This window comes from Chiloscyllium punctatum, chromosome 40, assembly GCF_047496795.1.
Source record: "Chiloscyllium punctatum isolate Juve2018m chromosome 40, sChiPun1.3, whole genome shotgun sequence".
In the NCBI taxonomy this organism is placed as follows: Eukaryota; Metazoa; Chordata; class Chondrichthyes; order Orectolobiformes; family Hemiscylliidae; genus Chiloscyllium; species Chiloscyllium punctatum.
In genome coordinates this window covers 56,106,100-56,120,618 of record NC_092778.1, presented here as the reverse complement: position 1 = coordinate 56,120,618, position 14,519 = coordinate 56,106,100, and the positions used below count along the sequence as shown (strand labels likewise).

General features: G+C 44.4%; 1 protein-coding gene across 3 annotated transcripts in view; it reads left to right on the top strand.

Moving 5' to 3' along the window:
• Nucleotides 1-2,787: 2,787 nt before the first annotated feature.
• The window catches only part of LOC140464636 (probable crossover junction endonuclease EME2), a 32,007-nt gene continuing 20,275 nt past the window's right edge, over nt 2,788-14,519 (top strand). For all 3 annotated transcript variants that reach the window (XM_072559971.1, XM_072559970.1, XM_072559968.1), the window contains exons 1-4: nt 2,788-3,120; nt 6,400-6,548; nt 8,364-8,456; nt 14,303-14,427. In XM_072559971.1, the coding sequence (XP_072416072.1) occupies nt 2,799-3,120; nt 6,400-6,548; nt 8,364-8,456; nt 14,303-14,427 (689 nt within the window). In that variant the 5' untranslated portion in view covers nt 2,788-2,798. The remainder of the gene's footprint in view (nt 3,121-6,399; nt 6,549-8,363; nt 8,457-14,302; nt 14,428-14,519) is intronic.

The following is a 14,519-nucleotide window of genomic DNA, read 5'->3' as shown; positions in this document are numbered from 1 at the left end:
CTCAGCAGAACTTGGACAACTATTTGATTTTATTTAATTAATTATTGTCATATGTACCTAGATACAGTGAAAAGTTTTATTTTGCATGCAGTACAGACAGATCGTACCATACAGAGTTCGTAGGGTGTTAGAACCAGAATAACGGAGTTATGGGTGTAAAGAAGGCACGCATAAAGCAAGATCAACATTAGATTTGAAATTTGAGAGATCCATTCAGAAGTCCAATAACTGCAGGGAAGAAGCTGCTTTTGAACCTGTAGGTAGGTGTGTTTAAGCTTTTGTATTTGCTGCCTGAAAGAGGAGGTTGGGAGAGATTATAACTCAGGTGAGAGGGATCTTTGATGAAGTTGGCTGCCTTTTGAAGGCATTGAGGAATACAGATGGAGTCAACTATTGGTGCCCCTTGAGTAGATCAATAGGAACACCATTGTGAAGGCAGCAATTCCAGAAAAAGATCCACCTTAACCTCACATTCCTGATGAAGAGCTCATGCTTTAAACATCAACTCTCCTGCTTCTCTGAGGCTGCCTGACCTGCTGTGGCTTTTCCAGCATCACACTTTTGGACTCTGATCTCCAGCACCAGCAGTCCTCACTTTCTCCTATTACTTTTTTAGATTACCTACAGTGTGGAAACAGGCCCTTCAGCCCAACAAGCCCACACCAACCCACCCAGACCCATTCCCCTACATTTACCCCTTCACCTAACACTATCTGCAATTTAGCATGGCCAATTCACCTAACCTGCACATTTTTGGACTTGTGGGGGGGGGGGGGGGGAGCCAGAGCACCCAGAGGAAACCCGCGCAGACACAGGGAGTACGTGCAAACTCCACACAGACAGTTGCCTGAGGCTGGAATTGAACCCAGGTCCCTGGTGCTGTGAAGCAGCAGTACTAACCACTGTGCTGCCTTATCATGGCAATTTGCAATAAGCAAAAAGGGTACCCACATCGTGAGTGCAGCTTTCAAAATTCTTAGCCATTCATTTTTTTCTCTCTCTGTTAAGGAGGGCAGATTCTGCTCCCAAGGCTTTAAGAACAAATGAAACATGAAGATCATTAGCAGAGCAGTGTTCTCTGGTAGATGGGGTATGGAATTTCGATTGGAAGCTGGAATAGAAAAAAGACAGTGCTTGGTTAAAATTGTCGTCAGATCGTTAACTGCTTTATATGACAAACAGATCAATCGTATCAATTGGTCTAACACTGCTGTGTGCTGTTCAACAACATAACTTTCTGGATATTATTTCCTCCCTTGATGTACTGATATGTCTACTCTAATCGTTTCAAATACTTCCTGTGGTAGCGAGTTTCACACTGCAGCCACTCTTTGGGTGAAGTTGCATCTAAAATATCCCTCTCCCCGAATGGGGAAGCTACAACATAGAATTTAATAGCTGCTTTTGACAGGGGTGGGCAGTGAAAAACACAAGGCTGACACTCCCTCCGCCGAGAATTCGTGGGCACACTCGTTTTATATAATCCCTGCAGAAGGCAATCGAATGAAGCTCACACAGCTGTGAAAATGGTTTTTTATTGTGAGGAACATCACTGAGATGGGAAGAGAACTTTAACACCCACATCGTCCCCAGCGTCTTATTTTAAAAAGAATGAACTTTACCTTCACCCACTTTGTGGTGGATGGCGGGGGGGGGGGGGGGGGGGGGGTTAAATTTAGTCCCTTTTGTGGTGTGGTGGAGGGGATGGAGTGTAAACTGCTTTGGCCGGGGAGAAGAGTAATTTGGTCGTGTGTGTGTTGTGGGAGGTGTAAACTCATTCGCTTGGGGCAGGGGGGATCTTAGTCCTTTGTGTTTTTTTGGGGGGTGGGGTATGTGTCAGAGGGTGGGGGGTGGGAGAGAATAATGTGAGGCAGTTTGTTTCTCTCTCCCTATGTTGGGAGGTGGGTAATGAATTGCTGTGATTCCCGATACCCGCAGACCGATCCTTTGTGGGTCTTACAGCGTTGGTCTGGAGTGGGGCGGGGGGAGCTGTCTGGAAATGTGACTGTGTTCAGTTTGACAGTAGCACGGGACCCCCTCCCCCAATAAAGCGGGAGCATCCCTGGACAATAAGGGTTGGGGGTGGGTTTTCAAGATAATGAGGGGCTGGTCCAGGTCTGTCCGTGTCTTTGTGTCCCCGAGCTGGGGAGGGGGTGGAGGTGTGTGTCAGGAGGGTGGGGGAGTCTGTGACTGAGCTGGGGAGAGAGTGGGGGGAGTCTGTGTCGGGGGGGGGGGAGGTGGAGGTGTGTGTCAGGAGGGTGGGGGAGTCTGTGACTAAGCTGGGGAGGGAGTTGGGGGAGTCTGTGTCGGGGGGGGTGGAGGTGTGTGTCAGGAGGGTGGGGGAGTCTGTGACTGAGCTGGGGAGGGAGTGGGGGGGGGAGTCTGTGTCGGTGGGGGGGGGGTGGAGGTGTGTGTCAGGAGGGTGGGGGAGTCTGTGACTGAGCTGGGGAGGGAGTGGGGGGAGTCTGTGTCGGGGGGGGAGGTGGAGGTGTGTGTCAGGAGGGTGGGGGAGTCTGTGACTGAGCTGGGGAGGGAGTGGGGGAGTCTGTGTCCGGAGGGTGGGAGTGGGGGACCTGGGGGGTGGGGAGTGTATGTCCGGGAGTTGGGGGGAGTGTGTGTGTGGAGGGGGGGGGGGTCTGTGACTGAGCTGGGGAGGGGGAAGATTGTGTCCTGGGGAGGGTGAGGGAGTCTGTGTCCGGAGGGGTGGGGGGAGTCTGTGACCCGGGGGGTGGGGGGGAGTCTGTGTGTGTGTGTGTTGGGGGGGGGGGGGGTCTGCTGTATCCAGCATGTTCCCCACGATGGGCTCTCTGTGCTGGGGGACCGGCCCGCTCCCAGGCGGGGAGCCGGAGCCCAAGCCCGAGCCCGAGGGCGGCCGCTCTGAGGCCGCAGCAGCTGCCGCCGCCGCCGCCGGGGAGGGCACATCGGGCGGCCCCGGGAACAGGCAGCACCGCCGCCCCCAGGAGGAGAGGGTACAGGCGGCCAGCTGCAGCACGGAGAGCCGGCACCGACAGGCGGAGGCTGAGGGGGAGAGCAGGCTGCTGGAGACAGGCGAAGACATCGCCCTTAAATACATCCGGCCGGATGAGTGTGTGAGATACATGAGAGTGTGTGTGGATCCAGGTGAGCATCAGTACAGGGGCTGCACCCTCCTACAATCTCCAAATCCATCCTCTAACCCTGTCCCTGCATCAACCTCCACAAGAAAGATACTGCACCAGAAAGAGGGACTTCAACCCGGGTCACCTGGCTCAGAGGTGGAGACACTACCACTAGATATTTTGTGAAATCAAACTGTTCAGAGATGCACTGTCCTAGTGATTAAGCCCTACTGCCTCTCAGTGCCAGACACCTGCGTTCAATTCCTCCTCCGGTGACTTTGTGATTTGTACATTCTGCCAGTCTCTCTGGGGGTTTCCTCCCATACTCCCAAGATGCACAGTTTAGGTAGATTGAACATGCTAAATTGCTCAGAGTGCACAGGATTAGCCACAGAAAATGCATGGTTACAGGGATAGGATCGGGGTTGGAGAGTGAGCCTGGGTACAATGCTCCTCAGATGGTCAGTGGTTGTTTGATTTAGCGCAGTCAGGTGTACCTACCTGCAATGAAAAGCTTTGTAGGGTAAGCATAGGAAACAAGTACATACACGCGATAAGGTACCTGCAGGGAGCAAGGCATACACATTAATTTTCCTGCTCCTCAGATGCTGTCTGACGTGCTGTGCTTTTCCAGCACCACTCTCTGGCCCCTAAGGCATACAATAGGACTTTAAACTTGTGAGTAGTGGGGAAGGGGAAGGGAAAGCAACAGGGAGTATCAAGTCAAGTAGAAAGATAAGCAGTTGGATAGCATGTGTGCAGGGTTTAAGTTCAAGGCAGACTAGGAATGTAGCAAAAAGAAAGGATAACTTAGGTAGAGGTGATGGAAATCATGAAGTTAAGAAAATTAGCATTAAGGTGCTTCATCTGAATGCTTGAAGCATTCATACAAAGTAGATGATTTGTGCTGTTAATTCATTGTAAATTATTATGATGTGGTAGGCATCACAGAGACGGTTGCAGTGGGTTTAGGACAGGCAGTTAAACATCCAAGGATTTACAACTAATCAAAAAGATAGGGAGGGGGGCAGAGGGGGTGGGGTTGCCCTATTAGTTAAGAATGAAATTAAATCTATAGCACTGAATGACATCAGGACTGGATGTCTTGAAATGCATAAAGGTGGATAAATCCCCAGGACCTGATCAGGTATACCCTAGAATGCTGTGGGAAGATAGGGAAGTGATTGCTGGGCCTCTTGCTGAGGCATTGGTATCATTGATAATCACTGGTGAGGTGCTGGAAGATTGGAGGTTGGCTAACGTGGTGCCACTGTTTAAGAAGGGTGGTAAGGACAAGTCGGGAAACTGTAGACCACTGAGCCCCCTGATGTCAGTGGTGGGCAAGTTGTTGAAGGGAATCCTGAGGGATAGAATGTACATGGAATTGGAAAGGCAAGGACTGATTAGGGATAGTCAACATGACTGTGCATGGGAAATCATGTCTCACAAACTTGATTGAGTTTTTTGAAGTAACAAAAAGGATTGATGAGGGCAGATGTGATCTACATAGACTTCAGTAAGATGTTCGACAAGGTTCCCCATGGGAGACTGGTTAGCAAGGTTAGATCTCACAGAATACAGGGAGAACTAGCCATTTGGATACAGAACTGGCTCAAAGGTAGAACACAGAGGGTGGTGGTGGAGGGTTGTTTTTCAGACTGGAGGCCTGTGACCAGTGGAGTGCCACAAGGATTGGTGTTGGGTCCACTACTTTTTGTCATTTATAAAAATGATTTGGATTTGAGCATAAGAGGTATTGTAAGTAAGTTTGCAGATGACGCCAAAATTGGAGGTGTAGTGGGCAGCGAAGGAGGTTACCTCAGATTACAACAGGATCTTGATCAGATGGGCCAATGGGCTGAGAAGTGACAGATGGAGTTTAATTCAGATAAATGAGAGGTGCTGCATTTTGGGAAAGCAAATCTTAGCAGAACTTATACACTGAATGGCAAGGTCCTAAGGAGTGTTGCTGAACAAAGAGACCTTGGAGTGCAGGTTCATAGCTCCTTGAAAGTGGAGTCACAGGTGGATAGGATAGTGAAGAAGGTGCTTGGTATGCTTTCCTTTACTCAATACTCTAACCAATCCAGGAATTGGGAGGTCATGTTCTGGCTGTACAGGACACTGTTGGAATATTGTGTACAATTCTGGTCTCCTTCCTATTGGAAAGATGTTGTGAAACTTGAAAGGGTTCAGAAAAGACTTACAAGGATGTTGCAAGGGGGTGGAGGATTTGAGCTATAGGGAGAGGCTGAACAGGCTGGGTCTGTTTTCCCTGGAGCGTCGGAGGCTGAGGGGTGACCTTATAGAGGTTTAGAAAATTATGAGGGGCATGGATAGGGTAAATAGGCAAAGTCTTTTCCCTGGGGTCGGGAGTCCAGAACTAGAGGGTGAGATGGGAAAGATATAAGAGAGACTTAAGGGGCAACCTTTTCACACAGAGGGTGGTATGTGTATGGAATGAGCTGCCAGAGGAAGTGGTGGAGACTAGTACAATTGCAACATTTAAGAGACATTTGGATCGATATATGAATAGGAAGGATTTGGAGGGATAAGCGCTGGGTGCAGGCAGGTGGGTCTACATTGGGTTGGGATATCTGGTCGGCATGGACAGGTTGGACCGAAGGGTCTGTTTCCGTGCTGTACATCTCTATGACTCTATGAAGTGGCGTTGAAATGTCCATCAGCCATGATTGAATGGTGGAGTGGATCTGATGGGCCAAATGGCCTTACTTCCACTCCTGTTTCTTATGGGCTTAACATTACAGCTGCACATGAGGTTTACATTAACTTCAATAAAGTTCACTTTGTTAATAAGGTTCATTCAGCAGCATTCAGCTTGACTCCATACTAGAACACTTCTAAGCCAGTAGGTATGGATCTCAGTCCCAATTGCCCCAGAGGTGTAAGTACTTTACCTAGTACTGCACCATAAGAACCCCTGTTCTGCCTGTTATTAACTTTGATCCACTATTCATTGCTCCAGGCTGACCCCATTTGCACACAAACTCAACAGGAAGTGTGACATCTGTGTAAATGCTGTGAGTACTCCACTCGGGAGAATCATTGTGTTCATTACGAAATAACAAAAACAGAAATAACAAAAAGTACCAATTCAATCTTTCTATAATTGATGTTATCAACTGGGATTTTTCTGGGGGTTGGGGACAGGGGTGGGGAGGTGAGGGAAGTACATCATTTTGCTGAAATTGGAATTACCTTTGCATTTGAACATGAGCTATTTTTCTTTTGCTTTTCTCCCTTGCTTCCCCACCGCCTTTTTTTCTTCTTCCTCACCCAGCTATTCTGGAAGATGTTGGTGCATATATTCTGCTTGATGTTCTCAACTCGCTAGAATCGGAATATAGCGTTGAAGCTCAGTCAGTTCCTTCCACTATCACATGGAGAAGAGAACTTCCTGAAGTTATGTTAAATGACTTGCCTGAAGAGGTAAGGTGATAAGCCACATAACAGTTGACCTGCCTTTTAAAACGTGTCTTTGCTTTCAGAAAGTCAGGGCAGCTTATTACTGTCACCATTACCACACCACTGCTGACAACACATTTGGAGTCAGGTCCACATCTGACTCAACAACAAGATAGTTTAGGGAAAAGTGAGACTCATTACTTTGTGCACAATTATGTTTTGAAAACAAAGCCAGAACTAGCATTGTCCTGGCTAGAAGTTCTCTCTCAAAATAGCTCTCTGTTTGAGAGCTATTGCAGTGTGTAAATTAAATACCACATTTACTTCCATTATTAGGTATGAAAAGCTTTTGGATAAAAATGGTGAAAAGTACACTTTTCTTACTGCTCATCATTACCTTTCATCCAGGATGTTCTATATTCACTTGAACTAGGTATTTACAGTGACCACCTTCCTAGGGATGATAGGAACTCCAAGTCATTTTAAAGTTATGCCATTTTGTTTTTTATCCAGCAGGCATCCACCGAAGGATGGATGTTTGAGAAGGAATCGTACCATAGGGCTCTATAGTAGCTGTCAATCCAGACTGAAGAAAGGTTAATTTATACTATGCTTGGTGTCTTGCACAGCAAAGGGAATACTTGCTGCACTCTTTTGAAGTCATCTATCACAGCCCCTTTAACAAATAAAATTTCACAAATCTTTTAAAAATCAAACACCAAGCACTCATTCAGCTCTCACTTGCTCCCTCTGACTCTCCTCGTTGGTCATAGTCAGAGTTACACAGCATCAAAATAGACCCTTGGACCAACCAGTCAATGCCGAACATAATCCCAAACTAAACTAGTCCCACCTGCTTGTTCCTGGCCCATATCCCTCCAAACCTTTCCTATTCATGTACTTATCCAAATGTCTTTTAAACATTGCAACTGTGTCCACTTCCACCACTTACTAAGGAAGTTCATTCCACATGCAAACCACCCTCTATGTAAAGCATTTGCCTCTGTCTTTTAAAATCTCTCTTTCCCCTTCACCTTAAAAATATGCTCCCTACTCTTGATATCTCCCATCCAAGGGAAAAGCCACCTACCATTAACCCTATCTATACACTCATGATTTTAAAGCCTCTAAGGTCACCTCTCAATCTCTTACGCTCCAGTGAAAAATAAAAGTCCGAACCTTTCTTTAACTCAAACCTTGTTCTGCTATATGGGCTTGGTTGGTGTTCTGGACTATTTAACCATTGTAGGATACATACCTTGTCCAAAAAGGACTTCAAATTACATCCACACTGAAGCACTTTCCAGCAATGGTTACTCTGTAGCTTGTAGGGTCTAAGCACCTTGCTGCATTTTATTTGCCTTGTTGGTCCAAAGGACATTCAGGCAAACTGTAGCCCTGAGAATTTTAGCTGCCTGGGTGCTGATATTATTAATGTCTGAGAGACAGTTTGCAGATAACTGCAATTCCAAATATTCCTCAGTTTTATTTTTGGGTGATCTTGGAACAATTGCCTCATTGTTTAAACATTGTTTTTGCGAGTATGAATACCAGGGTGAACTGTACCAGGAATAGGACAATAGGTAAATTATTTACCTTTTGTAGTCTGCCATTTTGGACAGTCTTCAATTCAGTTCGTGCTGTTCCAATACATTATTGCTCAGTCTTTTTTCCAATTTTCTGATGTTGTTAATTCACTGCAGCTGAAGAAATAGAAGGCGGCTGTAGAGTGTTTAGTGAGGGTCTGCTCTTTAATCAGCCAACCATTATGGCATATTTCCAAACACTAATTGGATTTGAATTGGTGCATATTTGTTAACAAGTGATTTGTGCTTACAGACTAAAAATATGTACAAATCCAAGGAAGAAAATCAAATTCTGGTGCTGCTTTCGCCAAATCATTTTCTCAAGATGGTCTGGTTACATAAACAGGTAAAAAAGCAATGTTTAAATATCTTAACAAGTGTAGTTAGCTGTATAGAGATGTTGTTTATTGCATTTTCACAAGATGATTTCCATTGTAATATGGGTACAATGACTACAGTACCGTATTTCCATCTACTTTATCAAAACGTAGAAAAGCAACTTCTGAGTCCAAGCTACATGTACAATTCTTCCAAAAAGCAAATTAGCATGAATATGCTGATCTGACAGTAAAATGATTATTGATTGTCAGCAGAAAGCACACATTAATTTTTAATAAATAACTAATCACTGAAAAATACATTTGGTCAAAAGCTTTTTGTCTTGCATTCACAGGATATTTCACTAGAAGTAACATAAAAGGGAATTTTGCTTTGCAAATTGTCGTGGTGAACGTACAAAACATCTTTTTATAGCAGTATTCAAGCTTTGCATGATCAAGTGATCCAGGGATCGTTTTTTTGTCCAGTATGTGCAAGAGGGTTTTCTGACACAGTATGTAGACAGGCCAACAAGAGGCGATACCATATTGGATTTGGTACTGGGGAATGAACTTGGCCAGGTGTTAGATTTGGAGGTAGGTGAGCACTTTGGTGATAGTGACCATAATTTGGTTAAGTTTACAATAGCAATAGGTATATATTGCAGGTAAAGAGGTACAACTGGGGGAAAGGCAATTATGATGAGACTAGATGAGATTAAGGATGCATAGGATGGGGAAGGAATCCAGAGGGGATTGACGGTTGAAATGTGGAGCTCATTCAAGGAATAGGTATATACTTATCAAGGTCCCACAGTATCTTTATCAGGCAGGGAGGTAGTTGTTGAGAGAAGGAGCCATGGTTTACTAAAGAAGTTGAAGCTCTTGTCAAGAAGACAGCTTATGTGAAGATGAGGTGTGAAGGCTGAGATAGGGGGCTTGAGTGTTATAAGTGAGCCAGAAAAGATTTAAAGAGCGGGCTAAGAAGAGCCAGGAGGGGACATGATCCTATCTGCCAACAACTTCTCAAGGAAAACCTTAAGGCTTTCTGTAGGTATATCAGGAATAAAAGCATGACTAGAGTAAGATTAGGACCAAAGGTAATAGTGGAAAGTTGTGTGCGAAATCTGAGGACATAGGGGAAGCGCTTAATGAATACTTTTCATCAGTATTTACATTGGAAAAGGGCAATGTTAGTGAGAAAACAGAGAACCAAACTACAAGATCAGATGGGACTGAGGTTGACAAAGAGGAAGTTTTAGCAATTTTGGAAGATCTGAAAATAGATAAGACTCCTGGGCCAGATGGGATTTATCCTCTGATTCTCTGGGAAGCCAGGGAGATTGCAGAGCCTTTGGTTTCGATCTTTATTACATCATCGTCTGCAGGAGTAGTGCCAGAAGACAGGAGGATTGCAAATGTTGTTCCCTTGTTCAAGAAGGGGAGTCGGGACAACCCTGGTTATTATAGGCCAGTGAGCCTTACTTCAATTGTGGGTAAGGTGTTGGAAAAGGTTATAAGCGATAGGATTTATAATCATCCGGAAAGGAATAATTTGATTAGGAATAGTCAACATGGTTTTGTGAAGGGTAGGTCATGTATCACTAACCTGAGTTCTTCGAGAAGGTGACAAAACAGGTGGATAAAGGTTAAGTGGTTGATGTTGTGTATATGGACTTCAGTAAGGTGTTTGATAAGGTCCCACATGGTAGGCTATTGCATAAAATGTGGAGTTTCAGGATTGAAGGTGATTTAGCAGCTTGGATGAGAAATTAGCTCGCTGAAAGAAGACAGAGGGTGGTGGTTGTTGGCAACTTTCATCCTGAAGCTCAGTTTCCAGTGGTGTATAAGGATCTGTTTTGGGGCCACTGCTGTTTGTTATTTTTAATAAATGATCTGGATGTAAACGTAGAAGAATGGGTTAGTCAATTTGTGGATGACACGAAGGTAGGCAGAGTTGTGGATAGTGCCGAAGGATGTTGTGAGTTACAGAAATAAGATGCAGAGCTGGGCTGAGAAGTGGCAAATGTAGATTAATGTGGGAAAGTGTGAAGTAGTTCACTTTCGAAGAAATAACAGGAATGCAGAGTATTGGGCTTATGGTAAAATTCTTGGCAGTGTAGATGGACAGAGAGATTGCAGTGTCCAGGTGCATAAATCCCTGAAAGTTGCCACCCACATTGATAGGTTTGTTAAGACAACATATGGTGTGTTGGCATTTATTGGTAGGGGGACTGAGTTTCAAAACCACAAGGGTATGTTTCAGTTGTACAAGACACTGGTAAGGCTGCACCTGGAGTATTGCGTGCAATTCTGGTCACCGCATTATAGGAAGGATGTGGATGCTTGGAATGGGTTCAGAGCAGATTTACCAGGATGTTGCCTGGTATAAAGGGAGGTCTTATGAGGAAAGGCTGAGGAAACTGATGCTGTTTTTGTTGGAGAGAAGAAGGTTGAAAGGTGACTTAATTGAGACAGAAGATATTCAGAGGGTTAGGTAGGATGGACAGTGAGAGCTTTTTTCCTCACATGGTGAAGGCTAACACAAGGGGAAGTAGCTTTAAATTGAGGGGTGATCGATTTAGAACAGATATCAGGGGTAGTTTCTTTACTCAGTAGTAGGGGTGTGGAACAACCTGCCTGAAATAGTAGTAGACTCACTGACGTTAAGGACATTTAAATGGGCATTGGACATACATATAGATAATAATGGAACAGTGTAGGTTAGATGGGCAGATTATTTTCACAGGTCGGTGCAACATGAAGGGCCTGTACTGCGCTGCAATGCTCTATGTTGTAGGTATTCAATCCTGCAGTGTTGCATCAAATGTTTGAAAAAGTGAGAAGTCTTAAAACATTAACATTTCTTCTCCACAGATGCAGCTGAACCTGCTATTTCTAGCACTTCGTCTCTAATCTCATTATCTTTGCTCTTTCATCTGATTATCTTTGCTCATCTTTCTGATTTTTACTTTCCTTTTCTGTTGCCCTTTGCTTGCAGCTGGGAAGTACCTGTACTGTGTAATATGGCAGTGCGTGCTGGGGGAAGGAACCAGCAATGACTGTATGCCCAGGTGGTTGCTCTCAGTTCCCTGTGCAATCACATGCTTCCTTTTTTACTTTCCTTTTCCTACCACCATTCCCTCTTTGAACTGTTTGTTTAGCTGATTTATTCCCTCTTGCTCTGATCTCAATTCATTACCTCTCAAACAAATCTCCATCTGGTTCCCCACCTACTCCACTATTAGGTTTCTGATAAAACCTGATAACCAGCGACTTAATGTTGACATGTATTGGTCGCTGAGATTAAACTTCATTTCAGCACAAGAGACACTTAATACATTGCTGTATCCAAGCATCTGAACAGAGGTTTACATGGTATAATTATGTATTCATAAAATCTCGAGTGTGGATGCAGGCCATTCAGCCAATCAAGTTCACACCAACCCTCCAGAGAACATCCCACCCTGACCCACCCCATGGTTGTAACTCTGCATTTTCCATGGCTAATCCATGTAACCTGCACTTCCTTGAACACTATACGCAATTTAATACAGCCAATCCATCTAATCTGCACATCTTTGGACTACAAGGAACCCATGCAGACACAGGAGAACATGCAAACTTCGTACAGTTGACTGGGGCTGGAATCTAACCTGGGTCCGTGGCACTGAGGCAGCAGTGCTAACCACTACCACTGTTAGCAATGTCATGCATTCTATTACTTCTTTAAATATGGGTAAAATTCACAGTAAAGTGCCTGCACTATTCATGCTTAGTGAGTACTTGGATTGTAAATATACCTTTTTTTTCCTACTTGGATTCCCTTAGAGTCATAGAGATGTACAGCATGGAAACAGACCCTTCGGTCCAACTTGACTATGCTGACCAGATATCCCAACCCAATCTAGACCCACCTTCCAGCACCCGGCCCATATTCCTCCAAACCCTTCCTATTCATATACCCATCCAGATGCCTCTTAAATGTTGCAATTGTACCAGCCTCCACCACATCCTCTGGCAGCTCATTCCATACACAACACCCTCTGCGTGAAAAAGTTGCCCCTTAGGTCTCTTTTATATCCTTTCTCCCCCCCCCCCCCCCCAAAACCTATGCCCTCCAAGTTTTGGACTGCCCCACCCCAGGGAAGAGACTTTGTCGATTTATCCTATCCATGCCCCGCAATTTTGTAAACTCCTATAAGGTCACCCCTCAGCTCCCGACGCTCCAGGGAAAACAGCCCGAGCCTGTTCAGCCTCTCCCTATTCTTACTTCCCTTTCTATAATTAAAGTCACAGTTTCACTATCGTTATTGCATGCCAATGATTGATAAGTAAATTTGTGATTTTTGAGAAGATTTGTAGCTCAAGTGAGGTTTAGGTTGTAAGTTTGCTCACTGAGCTGGCAAATTTGTCCTGACATTTTGTCACCATGCTCAGTAACATCATCAGTGAGCCTCTGGTGAAGCGCTGGTGTTCTGTCCTGCTTTCTAATGGTGTCATGGTCTGTTAAGGTGGGTGATAGTATTTCTGGTTCTTTTTCTCAGAGGTTGGTAAATGGGGGTCCAAATCGACGTGCTTATTGAGGGAGTTCTAGTTTGAATGCCAGGCCTCTAGGAATTCCCTTGTCTCTTGGTTTTAGCCTGTCCTAGGGGAGATATTTTGGCCTAGATGAAGTGGTGTCCTCCTTCATCTATATATAAGGATACTAATGATAGTGGGTCATGGCTTTTGGTGGCTAGTTGGTGTTTGTGTAGCCTGGTGAGTAGGTTTCTGCCTGAGGCATGTTTGTTGCAGTCCTTAGAGGGTATTTTGTAAATTACATTTTTTAGATTAGATTAGATTATTTATAATGTGGAAACAGGCCCTTCGGCCCAACAAGTCCACACTGACCCGCCGAAGCGCAACCCACCCAGACCCATTCCCCTACATTTATCCCTTCACCTTACACTACGGGCAATTTAGCATGGCCAATTCACCTAACCTGCACATTTTTGGATTGTGGGAGGAAACCAGAGCACCCGGAGGAAACCCACGCAGACACAGGGAAAATGTGCAAACTCTACACAGTCGCCTGAGGTGGGAAATGAACACGGGTCTCTGGCACTGTGAGACAGCAGTGCTAACCACTGTGCCACCCATTTGTTTGCTGGTCGTTGGTATAGAATCCTTTTGGTTCATCAGTAGCTGTCTGTGTGTTGGTAAGTTTGTGGGCTAGCATGATGCCAAGGGCTCAGAGTAGGCTAGTAGTCATCTCAGGGGTCTTTGGTGTATGGTAGTATTAGTATTAATGAATATGAATAAGTATTAGTAAAAGCAACTAGTTGCCTTCAAAGTTCAACTAATCCAGGTTAAACCTATATGTTGGTCATTAGAAACCTTCAGTTCTGGAGGGGAAAAAACATTGGATTAAATAAACCTCCAGAATGACGTGAATTACATGTTGTTCTCCTATGACATGTGCTGTAATTGAATTAATGAATTGGGGTCATTGTTTCCAAAGCGCAAACTTTTAAAACGTGTGTTGGCTGTAAGGTGATTATATCACGATACTAAGCATGGTTTCTAAAACACAACATTTCTATAATGCAGGGTTGCAAGAACACAACCACTACATTATATAAGAACTACCCCTATGGAAACTTAATTTCCCACTTTAAACAGAATTGAATTTATAAATCAGGAAAAGCCACAAGTTCACTTGTATAATGAAGGAGACTGAAGGTCTTAAAATGACAGATTTTTTAAAAAAAAGACTTTCATTCCTTTGGTAACTTAAGTATTAAAATACTTACCACTGTCTACAAACTGCACAAATATTTGAAATATTTCTATTTTTACAGCAGATTCAAACAATTTCTTCTTCTTTCATCAGAAAATGAAAGGCATTTTCACAGAAAACATCTATGAAACATTTGATAGCTTTATAACGAGGGTTCTGGACAAGCAACCTCTCAGAGCAGCCACATTAGCGGTCATTGGACTGGATACTTACACAAGGTAACCACAGACTAAACTTGTAATTTTACTGACGAGTTGCTACCAAAGTACAGCACACATTCCAAACTTCCAGTTGCATCAAATATTTATCT